Source organism: Sebastes fasciatus, chromosome 5 (assembly GCF_043250625.1).
Source record: "Sebastes fasciatus isolate fSebFas1 chromosome 5, fSebFas1.pri, whole genome shotgun sequence".
In the NCBI taxonomy this organism is placed as follows: domain Eukaryota; kingdom Metazoa; phylum Chordata; class Actinopteri; order Perciformes; family Sebastidae; genus Sebastes; species Sebastes fasciatus.
The window spans coordinates 30,566,023-30,584,577 of NC_133799.1; the positions used below are offsets into that span (position 1 = coordinate 30,566,023).

At 39.6% G+C, this 18,555-nt stretch overlaps 3 protein-coding genes across 4 annotated transcripts in view; 2 read left to right on the top strand and 1 right to left on the bottom strand.

Annotated features, from left to right (window-relative positions):
- Positions 1-18,555, top strand: part of orc1 (origin recognition complex, subunit 1) — a 303,843-nt gene that overhangs the window by 269,073 nt on the left and 16,215 nt on the right. Inside the window, exons 2-6 of one of the 2 annotated variants that reach the window (XM_074636380.1) lie at positions 13,542-13,812; positions 15,661-15,788; positions 15,874-16,046; positions 17,196-17,640; positions 18,110-18,380. In XM_074636380.1, the coding sequence (XP_074492481.1) occupies positions 13,718-13,812; positions 15,661-15,788; positions 15,874-16,046; positions 17,196-17,640; positions 18,110-18,380 (1,112 nt within the window). In that variant the 5' untranslated portion in view covers positions 13,542-13,717. Of the gene's footprint in view, positions 1-13,487; positions 13,813-15,660; positions 15,789-15,873; positions 16,047-17,195; positions 17,641-18,109; positions 18,381-18,555 lie in introns of those variants that run through there. The other variant, XM_074636381.1, reaches the window with a different exon arrangement.
- LOC141768253 (interferon-induced protein with tetratricopeptide repeats 1-like) lies at positions 1,101-4,987 on the top strand. The gene is made up of 2 exons (XM_074636357.1): positions 1,101-1,243; positions 2,920-4,987. The coding sequence occupies exons 1-2, from the start codon at positions 1,236-1,238 to the stop codon at positions 4,199-4,201; spliced, it is 1,290 nt and encodes a 429-aa protein (XP_074492458.1). The 5' UTR covers positions 1,101-1,235; the 3' UTR covers positions 4,202-4,987.
- Positions 4,659-11,520, bottom strand: prpf38a (pre-mRNA processing factor 38A). Its single transcript, XM_074636358.1, has 10 exons — positions 11,313-11,520; positions 10,009-10,168; positions 9,625-9,746; positions 9,091-9,176; positions 8,890-9,000; positions 7,438-7,550; positions 7,285-7,311; positions 7,096-7,187; positions 5,991-6,039; positions 4,659-5,129 (listed from the first exon to the last, which is right to left on the bottom strand). Exons 1-10 carry the CDS (start codon positions 11,440-11,442, stop codon positions 5,084-5,086), a joined length of 936 nt encoding a protein of 311 aa, XP_074492459.1. The 5' UTR covers positions 11,443-11,520; the 3' UTR covers positions 4,659-5,083.

An 18,555-nucleotide genomic window follows, 5' to 3' on the forward strand; every position in this document is an offset into this window, starting at 1 on the left:
TCTACTTACTTTTTAATTTAATTACATATAAAACTACTTCTATACTTCTTAAAATAAAGTTAAAATGGAAGTGAGAATCTTACAGTGAAGACCTGCTGATCATGGCAAGGGAAGAAGTCAAGTTTGGCCCTATTCAACGCAAATGCAAAAAAAAAGCACGAGCTGTATCCTTTAAAGGCAGGCTTCAACAAGTGTCTGCAAGTTTTTAGACTTAAGTACATTTAATGGAAGACAAAAGCTTTTTTTTAAAAACTACCTAAAAATCTACTCATTTGCTCTGAAAAACTGTCAGCAGTAGTACACTCAATCTGTACTAAACAGGCTGAATCATTCAATAACTCTAGTCCTTTAAATAACATCCACTGTGGACATGTTCAAATGTTATTACTATAGTTCAGTATCACATGATTTATTAATAGATTTTGATCACTGTTGATTTTCATAACTTACATGGAATCACTGTGTTTATATCAGACTACAACTTTCAACTTGTAAGTCAACATGGATGAACATCGCACACATAAAGTTGTATAACTCAAAGGTGACATATGAACAGGTGACAAATGATGAAATACGAGCCTTTGTGTCAAAGTGTTTCCCTGTCAGTGTGAAGTGGTAACCCAACAGTAACCTGGTTACACCAGTAGGTAACAGCAGAGTCATAATGCAGGTGTGTGCAGGTAACTGCTGTCAAAACTCTTCATACCGACACTCTGCAGACGACCACTGCTCAAAGTGTCCACATATAGGCTACTAAATATATAAATGTGTATAAAATAATGCACATGTCACTTTAATATTTCACTAGATGTTGCAGCCATAAAGAATATGGCATCTTGGGTTTGAATATTTCCCTCAGTGTGGCATCATATTCCTCAAGAAGATATACAACTTTCTAACTTTAAATCAACTTAAGAGAAAATATAATCACAAAATTTGATGAGTCATGTTTTAGTTTATTCAGATGTGGTTGTGGGTTTCCATTCCTGGGAAAAGAAAGTCAAGGCCATTAAGACTGAACATAAGACTTAATACGCAGTTGCCCCTCCTCTACAGTCTGCTTCGACTTCAGTGAGAGCATTTAAAGCTGCGTGCTCAACAACATCACATCATTTACAGCAAAGCTGTACATCACAGTTGGACATTGCTGACTTTATACCAGAGAACCCAAAGAAGCATCAAGAGCAAAAACCAGCCTAATATTTAGAGAACTACTCAGTTGAGGAAACAGCTGGATGATGAGGTGAGTAGCTGCTTCTGCATTTTATATCATTGTTGGAGTAAATAATGAGTGAGCCTATCATTACCAGCTACAACAGTGACACTATATTGTTTTCACCTTGTGTGTTTGTCATTATGGCAAAATGTGGTACTGGAAACACCTAGGGTACTGTAGCGGGAACTACCACAGAAGCAGTTTACTTAGCCAGGTCTTTATGTGTTTTTCTGTGCACAGATTTCGTGACCGCGATAACATCGCAACCATGCAAGATGCAGTCAGAAACCTTTTAGATATGTTGTTGAGATCAAAATGAATGAGTTTGAAGATGGGCGTGGTCCGAGCAAGGGGGGCAAAGGGGCCATTTGATTTAATTGAATGAATGAATTATGTTCTTAATTTTTATTTTACTTTATCTTTTGCTGTAATCTTTCCTCAGTGGCAGTTAAGGTTCTGCTTTCAGTCATCTTTCTTCATATCTTTCCTCATTTCTTACTTCCTCTCTGTGTTCTTTTTCTCATCCATTTCTTCACATTATTTCCCCCTCATTTCCTCTGCGTATTTAGAAATCCCTCTGCATTTCTTGGCAAGACCCGCCCTGCGTGGCTGGTTGAGGCTGAGATGGTTGGTTGAGGTTGACCTCAACTCATCGACCATGGACGCCTGGCCAATCCTAGCGCTTGAATGCTACTCAGAAACTTACCAAGAAACGCACTGTGCGTTCCAATACCCATACTATCATAAGAGTGACTATTCTGATCATAGGTTTCACTTCCTCCACAGTTATCTCCTCTACTGTAGTTGACAACCATAGAATTCTGGCCTTAATCGTATTTAACAACCAACCGAGAACACTACAATAAGAATAAAGCTCATTTGGGTTTAAAAAAAGAAAACAAACATTATGTGGATCCACAAAATCAGTCTCCCATTCAATGTCTATGGAGCAGCCTTTTACCCTATGACATCACTAGTTTGAGACTTATTTCTCTGGTTTCTGGCTTTAAGAGAGAGTAGCTCACGTTCCCAAATATTGATTGAACTTTCCTCAGCCATGGAAATAACATATTGTAATTATTAATTTAGGTGGTGTTCCCCTTTAAGCCCACTTTTGTTATTTCTTCCCCAGTCCAGTCTGTCCGTCCCTCTAACTTTTCAGCAATATTCTTTTAATTCCGTTGTGATTAATTTCTTCTGTTCTTTCCTCATCCATTCCTTCCCTTTCATTTTATTTTCAGTGATTTATTTTCCACCTTGGGGCCCAGTCTCTGGGTGGGGCCCTGGAAAGGTTGAGGGCTTCAACGCTCATGTGGGCAACGATGGAGAAACCTGGAGAGGGGTGACTGGGAGGAATGGCCTGTCTGATCTGAATCTCAGTGATCCATTTATTTTTCCTTACTTTTACCACACCTTCCTTCCTGCCATGTTTCTTTCCTGTCTATTCAATATCCCTTACTCAATTCCTTCCTTCCTTATTTCGTTGCTTTCTATTCAATGCTCCTGACTCCATTTTTCCATCCTCCCTTTCTTCCTTCCTTATTTCTTTCCTGCACATTCAATGCTTCTATCTCCATTTCTATCTTCCTTCCTTCCTCACATGAGATGAACAGCTGTTCATCCAGACATAGCACACGTCAGAGCATATTACTTTGACCTACTGGTTATGTGTTTTAATATTTGTTATTCGTATTCTTCATCAGTGCTGTTCAGGGTCAAACACCGTTGTCCAAACTGGAGGCCCTGCAGTGCCACTTCACCTGGGATCTGGACCCCAGCAGGTCTGTACTCTTACATCGCAGGGACCAGCTGGAGGACATCGGCACAGAGGAGGGAAACAGCTGGCTGGGTCACATTTACAACCTGCGGGGGTTCGTTCAATACAAGCTGGGGTTGACTGAAGATGCCCAGAGTTTGTTCAACAAGGCTGCAGAGGCCTTCCGCCAGATGAGAAGTGCAGATGAGGGTCCCTGGTTAGTGGTGAACTACGGGAACCTGGCTTGGCTGAACCACCACCTGGGAGACCAAGCAGAGAGTCAGGCTTACCTGACAAAGATCGACGCCCTGATGAATAAATACCCATCTCCATCCCAGGACGAGCTCCATCCAGAGATCTACGCTGAAAAAGCCTGGACCCTGATGAAGTTCAGCAGAGACAGAAAGCTGGTTGCAGATTACTTCCAGAGAGCCATCAAGATGCAGCCGGACATGGTGGAGTGGAACACCAGCCATGTCATGTACAGCAACAAACAGCTGGGGGCTGACAACTTGGAGAAAGTGAGAATGGCAAAGGAACAGGATCCAGAGAACTTGTACCTCGCTGTTTACTACCTTGAGCAATGTGCTAAGAAAGGAGAGAGAATTGAAGATGAAGTACGAGAGTTAGCCAGAAGGGTTTTGAGAAATCCTGTCAGCAGCTACAGTGGTATGAAAGGGTTACTAAGGCTGTACAGAAATTATGTATCTATTGACGAAGCCATTGATTTGGCAGAGGAGGCTCTGGAAAACCATCCAGATGAGCGTTATCTGAAGAGATGTGCTGCACTCTACTACAAATGGTTTATTTATTTCAGTGACAGTCGCCCAAAGCAAAGCATGATAGACAGAGCGATCAGTCTCCATGAGGAGGTGATTTTGCTTTACCCTCATTGTTCACTTATGAAGGAAATAGACCTCGCACATATATACGCAAAATCCAATCACGGCCAGGCTAAAGCTGAGCAGATATACCAGGAACTGCTAGAAAGGGATCTGGAACCTGCAAAGAAGCAGGTGCTTTACTGCACCTACGCAAAATATTTAAACTTCGATCGACAGGATTGCAAAGGGGCAATACAATATCACATGAAGGCGGCAGCGATACCGCATCAGTCCGCCTTTCGTAGGAAGAGCATTAGAGTTCTGGGGAAGTTTAAAGATAGCAGCAGGGACCAAGTGCGAAGAAGAAAATTAGAGGAGTTTTTGGAAAACCTGCAAGAGCCATAGTGTTGTGAACAGCACTGGTCCTAAATCCAGAAAAAAAAAATATGTTATGGTCAGGTGTTCCAGAAGGCAGCAGCACCCTACTCAGAACATGTAATATACCATTAACTCATAGTTTTGGTCTTTTCATGGCCGATGCAAAGAAAAATATAGTACATTTCGAGCAGTATCATTTAAAGGCAGGTTTCTGCTAGTTTTTACACTATAGTTAATGGAATACATATTTATTATTGAATACCTTATTGGAGCCATATATGTTCAATTATACTATTTTCCCCAAGGCAAATTTAGCATTTTTGCCATACATTATAGCATGAAAACTGAAAACGCAGCTGTAATATTTTAGCATGTTATTTTACCTGACAAAGTTCCTTGTAAATAAAATCCCAGGGGCATCAATCATGAATTTGTTGTTCCTCGTCTTCCTCAGGAAACAAACAAACTTCCAGAAACACACGACTAATGAATCAGGGTCTTTATTTCTGACAAATGTAAGGTCAGAGTGTGAAACTCATTCTTGACATACATAAAACACATCTTCTACATTTACACAGATTCAAAAGTTATCAATAATGGGCAGAAATATCTGAAAACGGGGAGTACTATATTAGATGTTTTTCTCTCAGAGGGTTCGAACCACGGAATGAGGCTGAAAGGTTGCAGAGTGAGTGATTAGATACTGTACATACACACTGCTGAAACCTGAGGGCTTTACATTGTAATATCTTACAGACAGGTCAGTGGTCCAACATCTAAAATTGAGATTACTTGTAAAATTAAAATTAAAAACACTCAAATTTGATACAAGATTCAGAGGCAAGTTCTCTGACAGTCTGGAGGTAAAATAAAAAAAAAGGGGGGTAAGATATAAAAGTGAAAGGGAGATCACTCGTTTCCTCGTCGACTCTTCTTGTGACTCTTTTTTGAACTCCTGTGATGTGAAAGAAAAAACAAAATGATGCTGAATGGGAAATAATTAAACAAATGGTTCACATTTCATCACTAATAATAAATTAGAATAGAAGAATACAGGTACATAAAAGACCATGTAGTGACGACACATAAATAGCGCTGGACGTCTCCAACCTCAAAACTCTTTTATTCATCTGCTGAAGAAGATTGTGTGATGCGATCGAAAAGCTCCAGAACAGCTACTTGAACAGATTGTTTCGTCAACTACTGTTTCCAAGGTGAAGAATTTGTTTATTTTTGTTTACTTTCATCTTTTAAATCAAGGTGGATGAGATGTCTTTAAAGTGCTGAGCAAAAAAAAATGAAATGTAAAATTGTATGAAAAGTGGGAAAACTCCATCTGCTGATGAAGATACAATAAAAAAAGCTCCAGAAAACTACGGCACAGACTTTGTGGTGAGATTGTTTTTGGTTCAGACTAAAATGTTTTCATGGCACCGCATATCAAGAACCACCAAGTACTGAAATGTGTCATTAAATGTCTGGTCAGATTCTTCTCTTAGCATACAGTTAATGATTTAAATGAGTTAAAAACTGTATTTTTAGGTAAAGGTATTGTTCGGCTGCTTGTGTTTAGACAGCATTCAGTTACTTTGGCTTTTTTTTGTTAAATGAAAATAAGGATTTTGCAGAAAAACATATTTATTACATGGTATTAAAAAAAAGGAGAGTATTGGTACTGAAACTCAGGTCTTGTATCTGCGCTATTATTGAAAAACAAACGATACCCAGACCCACATATGCAAATGGTTATAGCTTATAACTGAGTAAATTCAAAATGTTTGCATGTTTGGGTAACAATAAGAGTAGGATCACTCACCTCTCTGGGGACTTTGAGTGGCTGCGATGTCTGTGGCTTCTGTGGTGACCTGGTTGGAAATAATGATACCAAACAATCATCATCAAATCATAAAATCCAGTTGTTTTCTCTTCTACTTAATCATTAAAAAGATTTTTTTCAGTCTTGATCAGACCATGAACATCTGTGTAAATGTTGAATTCAAATAAAAAGAAAACCAAAATTGAAGGAATCTGTCTGGTTGCGTTTGTGACACCTATTAAAACTCGTATTTCGATAAGATGAGGCAGAGCGAAACAATAACTTCCTCAGATGAATATTTTCATTCACTGTGGTGTTCACAGAAGGCTGCAGTTTAGTGCAAATACAATAGAAGAATTTATGTAAAAACTGGCAACTATAAAATCACATCATTTTAAAACAAAGGGCAGGCGGACCTGCTAGATTTTTTAAATCTGTGTCATGTAATGCACGACAGTGGATCATTGAATTGAATTATTATGTAAGGGTGCAGCGAGCTGGTCATTTTAAAATGATCCTGAAGGGGTTTATTTCACAAAAATGACCCGCTAGCTGTACATTATCCCGCTTATTACACGGCTACTTACTGCACAAATCAATGGTCCACCAGAGTCAGAGTTCAGAACTGCGTCCATCCATAGCAATGGTCTGTTATACATAGCAACGGTCTGCTATAAATACATAACAGACCATATAACGCCGTGATTGACCAATCAGAATTGAGTCGTGTAATAAATTTTGATAATTTCATATGTGCATGTCAATATTGGAAAAATATCTATCTTTAGGGCAGTCAGACTGCTAGCATCACTAGGGTTGACAGGAAGATATACAGTAGTTGCACATCCTCTGCATAGAAATTTAAAGATATATCACTTCTACTTATTATGTGACCAAGGGGAGGAAAAATAAGTTTCTTAGGGTTGTATCTAAATGAACTCCCCGTATACACTCGGACCCAGCACGCACACACGCCAACATCCATCCCATCTATTATTTTACAGCCTCTACAGGCCTGTAGTACAGCCTCTAAAGGCCTGTAGTACAGCCTCTAAAGGCCTGTAGTACAGCCTTAATCTGAGTGACTGAGAGGCCTGTTTGTTACCTGGAGATTTGGAGCGGTGGCGCCTGTCTCTGGACCGGCTGCGGTGGCGGCGGGGGCTCTTGCTACGATGGCGGTCTCTTCGGGGGGATGGGCTAACGTGAGTACAAACAACAAAAGACATCAATGAGCGTGAGCTACAAGTATTATATTTAAAAAGTGACAAAGGATTTCGGGTAAATTAAAACATACCTTCGCCTTTTTGGAGATCTGCTCCTCCTGGAAAAAAAAAAAAAACACAAAGGATTTGATTTAGAGCTGAACTCACAATTCATACTCACTTTACAAAGAGTACACATGTAGCTGTGGAAACGTCCTATTTTGGATAATTAAAAAAACACAAACCGTCTGGGTGAGCGACTGCGTCTGTAACGAGGTGATGGAGAGCGGCGAGGTCTGTCGTTGTCACGGTAACCGTCGCGGCGTCTGTGGGGCTCGGGGGTCTGGAGTCTCTCCGGCTGCAGGTGGAGAAACACAAACAATATAAGTTAAAGTTCACGGTGTAACAATCACTACAAAGTTCTTGCACTCCAGAAAGTCTTATGGACTGACTCATTTTTTACCCGATGAGAGTCTGAAACTTTGTTAATAAAGTAAGTACAAGTGATCGACAGTGTCCGGAACTTTCTGGCTCTTTCAAATTTCACTGAGTTTAAGGGTCAGGCAATGCGTGATCAGAACTAGTCCTACTAGAACTTGTAAACGTGTTGTCCGATGGGGTCGGGAATAAAAAGTGTTCCAAGCGGCAACACTGGAAGGTGGAGAGAAAAGTCGGTCGTCATAGAGAGGGCGGGGGGGGGGATGAGATATCTAACTATAAAGCGAGGAATCTCTGTATGTGGGTATGTCCTGTGCATATCTCAAGAACTGTTCATCCGATCTACCTCACATTTGGAGGTTGTATCGCCGTGGACCCAAGGGAGCGCAGTGTCAAATGTGGTGCAATTTGTCAAGACGGTCGACTTCACGTTTTGGCCTGTAGCTTTTGAACCATTAAGTCTCGAAACTAAATTATTTTTGTTTCCTGGATTTTATGGGTCCAGACAAATTGGTCCATAAAAAGCCACTCCCATTTTCATCTTTTCCGCCATGAATTGTGTCCAAATCTCTTTTTTCGACACCCCTCCTACAAATTTTAAGCGATCGTCACCAAATGTGGTACAGAACATCTCTGGACCAACCCAGAAAAAGTTACTTTTTTTTTTATTGCTGATGTCATATCTCCTGATTGCTTTGTGCTATTGCGACCACATTTGGTGGACATGTGTAGATATTCTCGTTCTGTCTGTGTATGTCTGTTTGACTGTCCTCCGCATATCTCAACAACCGTTAACTTCATACTTGGCGGGTGCAAGCAGCCGTAACGCCGTTCTCGACAACGCTGCAAGCAGCACGACTGGGGGCCAAGCAATCGGCCCGTTCCGGATGGGCATGCGCTGCGAACGGGCACTGCACTATTTGTTTACTTCTAGAGATAACAGCAGACGTTATCAGACAGTCTCTCCTGGAGTTGTTCACATGAAAAATGACAGAACTGAAAACAGGTTTCCATCCAAATGTAGCGCAAATTTGAGCTGAATTTACAGCCACGTACAGTTTCTCTATATGTTCCAGTTCACTTGAGCAGGTTGTTAATTGTTCAATATGATGCATTATATAAGGGACCAACTTAAACGGAATAAGAGGACACCAGTACACTTATGTATGACCATATCTGCCATTACTAATCATTATCATTCACTTCACGGCAAACCAGTTTCCACATGTTGTTCCACGAGGTTAATTAAACGTTAGTACCTTCTCTTCTTCCTCATCTTCTTCTTCACTGCTCTCCACCTCATCCAGATCTTCCTCCAGAGCGCTGATACGTGGGTCTAACATCTCAGCCTCCTCGAGGACGTGTCTCTTCTGTAAGACACACACACACACACATCACATCAGAGGTGTAGGCACTTGAATCGAGCTGTGTGTGTGTGAAGAGACGGGGCATAAACGTACCTGAAGCCGGGGCAGAATGATGTCACACATCCTCTCTGCATGAAGAAGCTCGTCGATGAACTCGTCCACGTGCATCAACTCAAACTCTAAAATTAAAGAAAAACACATTTCATCATACACCCACAACATAATCACGGTTCAGTCTAAGTCCTCAGAATACAACCTCTTTACAAGAAACAGGCTTAAGATCCATAATAGAAAGGCTTCATAAACACATGGGGGGGATCAATAAAGGCTCATCTTATCTTAATATCCAGAATTTAAAGGCTTGATGTTATACTTCCGGCACAGTAGGTGGTGGCATGCACCTTTCACGCTGCTTTCTAGATATGCATGTGCAAATAAATAAGATATACACATGTAGATCAGAAAACTTTGGAGTTGTCGGGAGGTGGATATTTCCAAACACGTCCTGGAAAAACACATCTTCTCATCGGACTCTCAGACACAGGAAACCACCGTTTTGATTCCAGGATGTGCATCGCGGCACAGTCCAAAATACGCCTACTGAGAGTTTATTAATCAAAAACTCACCTCCGTTTCTGTTCTGACTCTTGACTTTTCTGTAATCGTTGTACAGCGGCTCCAAGTATTTGTAGCAATCCACTGCAGTGCCAGTTAACCTCATGTACATCGCTCCGAGTAAACGAACATATCTAAATATAAAAAACAAAGAGAGAGCATAGTAAGGTGGTTGTAAAAGATCCACTACAAGCCAAGTATGAGTAAGCAGAAAAAAATAGTCTCTAGAATAACAAAAAGGGGTTACCCGTCATACACATTTTTCACCTTTTAGATTTGTAATAAATTCATCTTTTGTTATTCTGAAAGGCCCGTCAGTGTGCAGGATCTTTTTGGGGGTTGTTTGACAATACAGCACCAATGTTCACTTTATTCTCCCAATAGATTGAAACTTACTTGAAATCCTCGTTTTTTATGAACTCAACGATGATGTCTTTTTCAGGTTGAATCTGCAGCATCTTCAACGTGAGGCAGAGGAAGGGAGTGGGCTTGATGTTTCCTCCAAAGACTCCACCGACAAACTTCAACTCCATGGCTTTGTCAACAACCAGCTCAGCTGTGGATCAGATAAACATGCACACTCTTCATTAACAGTCAATGTGAAATACAAAAGGGCAAAAAACAAACTGTTGACACACAAAAATGGAGGCTCACTAAAATACAACTTCATCATTTGAGTCTCTTATCAAGTAAAAATATCAAAGATAAGATAAGATATTCCTTTATTAGTCCCGCAGTGGGGAAATGTGCAGTGTACAGCAGCAAAGGGGATAGTGCAAAAAACAAGATGCATCAGCTAACACAGTAAAAAAGAGTTAAACAAAGTGTAACAAAATATGAACCATTTAAATAGAAGAAAGTATAAAAACAGGAGCAGTATATACAGTATTGACAATAAACAGACTATTAACAAAATTGCACAAGTGGGAAATGATATTGCACAGTGAGAATGAATGAAATTCCACCTGAAAATATCAGGTTATTGTGAGTTTTTGGTGTGTAAGTGTAAGTAAGATATATTGGTGACAGCTTTTTAAATGGGATGATTTCCTTTTATATGATTAGTAAATAATCAGCAGCTTAAACGATAAGGAAAATAATAGTCTCAGCCCTAATTTGTCTCACACTATCTTTGGGGTTTTTCTGCTTCAGCTCAGACAGAATAAACAGAGCCAACTTTGTGTTGTTGTGGTAAACCTACTTAGCTTTAACATACCAGGCATTAGTGCTATTTTTAACAGATTGAGAGTAAACAAACTCAAAACTACACTAAAGTGACATACAGTGCCTTCAGAAAGCATTCAGACCCCTTCACTTTTTTCACATTTTGTTATGATGCAGGCTATGATAAAATCGTTTAAATTATTTTTCCCCTCATCAATCTACACTACTTTTTACTGAAGTAAAACATGAATAAAGCAGTATATATATATACAGCCAGATGTGGTAGGACATCCCTGTATGTGGTTCCTAAAGGGTGAACATCTGCTAGCTATTTAAAATATATGTAACTCCTCTAACTAGAGAGGGTGAAACCCGCCAGGGAGCCTGTTGATGATCGTAGTTTACATCCTTCTTTACATCCCTCCATGGCTGTTAGCCGACAGGAGGCTACCGTTAGCTCGCTGTTAGCTCGCTGTTAGCCGACAGGAGGCTACCGTTAGCTCGCTGTTAGCTCGTTATGCTACCGTGCTACTCACCAGTCAGACCGAAGCACTCCTCCTTCCAGTATTTAGACTCGTAGATTCTCGTCCGGATGATCTTCTCCACCAGATACTGCGGGTTGGTCCCGTGTATGCTGTTCGCATCTTTAACAGTTCTGTTCGCCATCTGAGTGAGGAATGATTTACTCTGCTAGCACGAACACACAGCCGCAGCCTGCGATACGACACCGGAAACACTCTACATAACACTTCCGGTTCCTTTTCTTTTCCAGAATAAAAGCGTCATTCTCCGATTTGGTCTGCAAGTGTCGCTGCTGGACTAGAGAAGGAGGAAACGGGTTAAGGGTAACAGGAATAATGGAGAGAATTTAATTATTAGTATTAGTATTTTATTTTAGTTATTATTATTATTATTATTTAGAATGAATTATTATTTTATTTATTTATTTATTTATTTATTTATTTATTTATTTATTTATTTATTTATTTATTTATTTATTAATTTATTTATTTTCTTTTCCTTTTCTTTTCTTTTTTTTCTTTTTTCTTTCTTTTTTCCCTGCTATCTACTGTTCCACACTCCAGTAGTCCAATAGGTTGCGGTAATGCACCTATAAGTTGGTTTGAGTTGAGTTTATTAAAATAACAAATATGTGCAGGGAGAGAAAAAAGTAATAGAAAATAAAATTGCAAACAAAAGTATTTATGTTATAACATAAAAAAAAAAACATGATTACAAAACAGGGATTTTATTTGTCGCTGTTGGACTGCGTGAAGAATGTGACGCACATTTAAAGCTGAGCAGAGGGTCGGTGGTTTGAATGAATGAATGAATGAATGAAAGACTTTATTTCGGACATAAAAATAAATAAAAACAGATACAAATAATACCAAACAAAACAAAAGTAATAGTGTCCGAAAAGGAGTAGGTAGAAGTAAAACTTATATTTCCCTACCCCTTTCTCACTTCTCCTCTAATAACTCATATATCATAGAATGATAATATGACATAATATATAAACTATCCCAGATTTATTTACATCCCAAATTAAATGTATGAACAGCATCCCAAGTTTATTTGCAACCCACATATCCATCTGGAGTTAAAATGTAGATATAAACCAACCCTTAACACAACCCTTATCACAACCCTTCCTCAACCATATACTGTACCTCCCAAAAATATCTTTTTTGTATAGCTTTTTAAAGTGATTTATATTTGTGCACCGCTTCAACCCATCACCTAACCTATTCCACAAATCCACCCCACAGACTGAAATAAACATACTCTTCTTTGTTGTACGGTTGAGTTGAGTTTATTAAAATAACAATATGTGCAGGGAGAGAAAAAATAGAAAATAAAATGGCACACAAAAATATTTACGTTATAATATAAAAAAAAAAACATGATTACAAAACAGTGATTTAGAAGAAGCATGTTTAAATATACTCTATGGGAAGATGTGGGACAAATAACTATTTAAAGCTAGAACTCATGCTATTTCTATGACTAGAACGAACAGGACCCAATGATACCTCTATATATCATGAAAAAGATAGCATCAGAAAAATGTGAGACTTGTAACTGCAAGGAAACTGTTGAGCATACATTGATAGATTGCAGGAAGTTCAATGTAAAAGGAATAAGACTGTAAGAAAAGGAATCTGAAGAGTGAGGTGTCAAAGGTCTGTTGGAGATAAGAAACAAACTATTACAAGAAAGTATTTACGGGGGAGAGGTTTGAGACAGCTCTTGTATAGTTTATAGTTATATTTCTATTCTTATTTTTTATTTCATATATTTCTAATTATGCTTTTTTTTACTTTCTCTATTTATCTGCACTTGCTATTTTATTTTAAACTCATGATGTAATACACTCCGGTACAGTAGCATGCAGCTTTCACGTTAACAGCTATCAAAACTAGAGAAGGAGGAAACGGATTAAGGGCAACAGGAATAAGGGAGATAATTTAATTATTATTATGATTATTTTATTTTAGTTATTATTATTATTATTATAATTATTAGTAATAATTATTATTATTGTTATTATTAATTATTATTTTATTTTATTTATTTTCCTTTTCTTTTCTTTTTTCTTTCTTATTGTTTTTTCCTGTCAATCCCCTGCTCCACTTGTCCAGTAGGTGGCGGTAATGTACCTATAAACTGCTTTGCCAACCGCCAATAAATACCAAAGAAGAAGAAGAAGAAGGAGGAAACGGAAACTACGCAATTTTCGCGCGAAATGTTAATATCTTCAGTGGTGTGTGAGTGAGCTGTGTGAGCTCTCTGAGGACTGTTTCTGGAAAATCTTACTTTTTTCGATGCGGGCTTTGAATTAAATCCGTTTAACAGGCAAACAGAAGTTTTCCCTTTTTATCTATAATAGATTGTATGTTAGTATCTTAGTTGGAGCAGCTCACAGCGAGGAGACAGGATGAAGTATTTCACCAGACTGAGAGTCAGACGAGTCTACAAGTGGCCTAGAAAGCCTCTCAGTTTCAACAGGAAGTTAAAAAGCTATGAATATGGGTGAGTACTACCTACGTTTCTGTCATTTGGAGAAGGAGAACTCTTTCTAGTGGTGGAAGGAATATTAACTTCAGTAAAAGTACCAATACCACACTGTGAAAGTACTCAACTACAAGTACAAGCATGTAGTACAAGCATGTAGTACAAGCATGTAGTACAAGCATGTAGTACAAGCATGTAGTAAAAGTACGTAGTAAAAGTATGTATGTAGTAGTAAAAGTATGTATGTAGTAGTAAAAGTAGTAGTAAAAGTATGTATGTAGTAGTACAAATATTTATGTAGTAGTAAAAGCATGTAGTACAAGCATAACTAAAAGTATGTAGTAGTAAAAGTATGTGGCCTAAGTATTCTCGACGAAATGTAACGTTACTAAAAGTAGATAAAGTAAAAGTATTCATTGCGCAGTAAAATGTTCCCTGTCAGTGGTTTACTATTATATAGCTAAATGTTTTTGGATTAATATTCTGCTGCATTAATGTATATGTTGCATTTTACCACAGTATATGTTTAAAGGTCTTATTGATAAAATTTTTATGTGGATGAATATTTTGTTTAAAGGTGCTATTGATAACATTCAGCCACTAGATGTCGCATTCGCCCTCCCCCGTTGAATTCCATTAACTTCACAACAAGTGGTTGCCAGACACTTACCATCAATCTCATCCATTTATCTGTTTTTTCCACACTAATTGACGACCCAGTGATACCCTGTGATACCAACGTCGTTTTAATGATTCATTTCCATCATAATCATTTTTTTCCCCAGGAAAATACTTTTATTTGGCACCTGTCTAAAAGCTCTGTGGATGTATTATTTGAAGGTCTTATTGATAACATTTTTATGTAGATGAAATGTGCCGAATAAAAGTATGGCTATTCCTGAAAAATGTTCTGATTGTGAATTAATCAGTTTTAAAATTTTGGCGGGTCCAAAATTAATATTTTGTTTAATTCTGTGGGAGATGTCTGACGTTCGATTCCCACTTCTAACAAGGCTTGTGAGTTAAAGGTAAACAACGTTGGTATCACGTGGTATCTCTGGGTTGTCAGTGTGGAAAAAAACAGATAAATAGCTGAGATTGACGTTAAGTGCCTGGCAACGACTTGTTGTGAAGTTAATGCAATTGAAGGGGGGAGGGCGAATGTGACATATAGTGGCTGAATGTTATCAATAGTACCTTAAAGATTTGGCAAATTTGAAGTCCTTTATATACTGTTGGGTAGTCTAATCTACAGCAATGCATCATATTCTATAAGATTATCATGTGTTTGACGTGTTGCTGTCCTGTGAGAACCACGCATCCTCTAAAAAGTCAACTTTTCATGAGCTCAGAAAAACAGCCCTACTTTCAGCTTTGTGACGATGCATTTTCGTAAGAGGGTTTTTAAAATAGTTTATTTAGCTTAAGAAGGAGGAGAATTTTCTCAACCCATAAAGGAACACTTCATATCTCAGTTTATCACAAACATTCAACATCAACACATCCGGAGATACGTGGTTTTCACCGGACAGGAAGGGGATGAAAAACTGTAATCTGAAAAGTAACTAAAGCTGTCAGATAAATTTAGTGGATAAAAAAGTACAATATTTACCTCTGAGATGTAGTGGAGTAGAAGTATGAAGTAGCATTAAATGGAAATGTATGTATGTATGTATATGTATATAATATTACTCGATTATAACTATTGATGCATTCATGTGTTCATCACTTTAATGTTACAGCTGGTAAAGGTGGAGCTCATTTGAATTACTTTATATTCTCCTGGGTAGTTTAATCTACAATAATACATCATATTTTCTTTGTTGATAGTGTTTTGTATTAATAATCTGAATGTGTTACTCTCAGCTCTTTGGCCATCAGTGTGGAGGGTCTCCCGAGGATCACTGTCATTCAGACCGGCCAACACATCCTCATAGAGGGAGAGGATGAAGACAGCCCGTACGTGGCCAAAGTCATCAGGCTGTTCGGTGACGGTGAGTCACGACAACTTGACGCTACACTTTAACTTTTTCCCCAAGGCTTGCAGCTGAGCGTCTTTTCTCTCTCGTCGTGTTTCAGAGAGCGGGAAGCAGAAGAAGGCGGTGGTTCAGTGGTTTGCTCGTGTGTCTGAAGTGCCTTTGAGCAAACTGAAGCTGCTGGGCAGAGAGCCTCACCCGCAGGAGATCTTCTACTACCAGGGTCGCAACTGTGACGACGAGGTCGACGCCGGGTCCATCATCAGACCAGTGCAGGTGACTTTCAGTGACATCTGAATAACATGCAGATATATTCCTTTAATTCTTTTATTTTCCCTTTATGAGCTGAACAAGTGTGCTTTTTTATTCATGATAACGGCATGTTAAAGGATTAGCTCACCCAATTACAATAATTTCTTCTCTCACCCCTAATTAATTTGATATGAATTTATAAGAGGACTATTAACTTCTACTAATGCAGTTGCTAGTCTTCCTGGGTGCCATGTATTAACTCAACAGACAAAAATCTTTTACGTTTAGGAAGGAATGTAAAACGCTACCAAAATAAAAGCAAAGAGGACAAAACACAGTACAGTTCAGTAAAGAACGGCTCTGATATTGATTGATGCCTTTATTTTAGCCGATACCAATCCATTAAAACATGCTACATCCACTTCTTACGGCAACGATGCATTTGCCAAGGTAGGGCGTGAGGTCCGATGAGGTAGGGGTGGGAGGTACCTGATTTGTAAGTCCCTTCACCATACAGCGGTAAAACATGTACAGTATGTTGAAAAGAAAAGAAAAATACAAGTCCCTCCCCCGTTTTACATTTGTATAGGAATGATTGTGTCCCAAGATTTTTGATCCATTTAAGTGCTTGATAACTGTGACAGTGATTACTGTAAGTGCTTTCCACTGCAGTAAGAGGTTCCAATCTGAAGAGGTTCTGCATATAAAAGTGTCTTTAGGGTAATTTGTTTTACGTTTTTAGGAAGCGATTCTTGGCAGTCTTAATAAGATGCAGGTGTTTCTGTCTGGTCTATGTCAGCTGGACCCAAAACAAATACAAGAAAGGCAAAATTGATGCAGTAGAATCATAGATGTGGTCTTTTCTAACTGTCCATCCGGAGCTTAACAGTGTTATAGGAGTGCAATGCTAAATCAGTGGAGAACTCCTTTAAGACCAAGTCTGTGTGTACGAGTTGCTCTTTGCATGAGGCCGAATGATTCTACAGAGTTAATTTGCTTTATTTAATGAAGTTTTATGTAATTTTTTTCCTAATTTTATTCACCAGCACTGATGCAAATATCTGAAAACATAAACTGTCGGCACGGACAGATACTACTAGAGGTGAGAGGGGAAAATGTTTCGTGTGATTTAGGTGAAGTAACCCTTTAAGTCTTCTGTCCTTTCACTCAAAGGTGAAGCACCTGGATGGAGCAGCTCCGTTCCCGGACTCTGGCGACGGGGACACCCTGTACGTGAAGCTGTCCTGGGACTCCAAGGCCTTCAAAGTGCTGGACTCTGCTCTGGTGGAGTCTGAACTGGCTCCAGCTCCCTCCGCTCCTCCCCGTCCCAAATCCTCCCTCCCCCCCTTATCCCCCTGCTCTCCGCCCGCAGCCGCCCCGGCGTCTCGTGGCCCCGCTCGACGCGCCATGCCCACCCCGGACCTCGCCGTCATGCGCCGGGCCGCCTCGGGGGAGGTGAGATACAGCCGGGCCACGATGAGCGCGGGGAAGGCCGGCACTGCAGAAGCAGAGTCGCTGCACTCCGCCACCAAACTGTCGACCTCGAAATGTCTGAGCGCCAAGAGGAGGAACGCCTCGGCCAGTACGCCCGGCGTTTGCAAGAAACTGGAGCTCAGCAGTGAGTGATTTACCATTCAGAGTCATTCCACAACGTTATACAGGACCTTCCTTTCTGCTTGTAGTAGTGGTAGATATTAGTTTATTACTGATACATCAGTATTGGCTGATATATCGGCCAACTAGCAACAAGAAATTGCAAAACAGTAATATTAGAGATTTTCATGAAGCAAAAAAAGTTGTTTTTTTCATTCTTGACCATTTTATTGCAGTAAAAAAGATAATATTTTCTAAAAACCCAAATGTTTTTCTGTTTGAGAGAGGTTGTCATTACATTTTGTGGTCATTTTTTTAGGCCTGATTATAGAAAGAAATAGTGTAACAAATAATTAAATCCCCATTTTGTCTTAAGTTTTCCATCTCCATCATTTTTAGAGCTGCATTTAATGACTATTTCACCACCATTTCTTCAGTTCACTCTGCTGGTTAACGATGTGTTCAGGTCATGTTTTCCCTGCTCGTCCCGTCAGATCCGGAGAAGAAGTCGATGATCAGAGAGGACATCCTGAGCCAGCTGCTGGATGAGGAGCTGGAGTCGGAGCTGATGTTGGCTCAAAGACTGTCGGCCTCTCCCCCGCAGGCTCTGCCCCTCAACAACAGCCTCACCCCTCTCAGGAAGGCCCACAGAGCCCCCGGCGCTCAGGGCGCTTTCCTCTTGAAGCCCTCCGCCGTCGTCCTCAACAGAGTGTCTCCCTCCGAGACGAACAGTCCTCCATCGACTGCCAGAGGCGACTCCACCAGGTCAGAGTCGACTCTCTCACACAGTCACAGTGTCCACATTGATTTACAGTCGGTCGGGAGACACACGGGTTTAAAGCAACCCTGCTCCCATCAGGGTTTTTGGAGTATCCTGGTTATGTGTTTTTTGCTACAGCTCGGTGATTTTGCCAAAAAATGAAATCTTAAAAAAAAAAAA

Excerpts from the sequence above, each read along its gene's own strand:
- prpf38a (XM_074636358.1), bottom strand. The coding sequence starts at position 11,442 with ATGGCGAACAGAACTGTTAAAGATGCGAACAGCATACACGGGACCAAC. Across the intron at positions 9,747-10,008 it reads ATAAAAAACGAGGATTTCAA|ATATGTTCGTTTACTCGGAG; the intron begins GTAAGTTTCAAT and ends TTTTATATTTAG. Across the intron at positions 9,177-9,624 it reads GAGTCAGAACAGAAACGGAG|AGTTTGAGTTGATGCACGTG; the intron begins GTGAGTTTTTGA and ends CTTTAATTTTAG.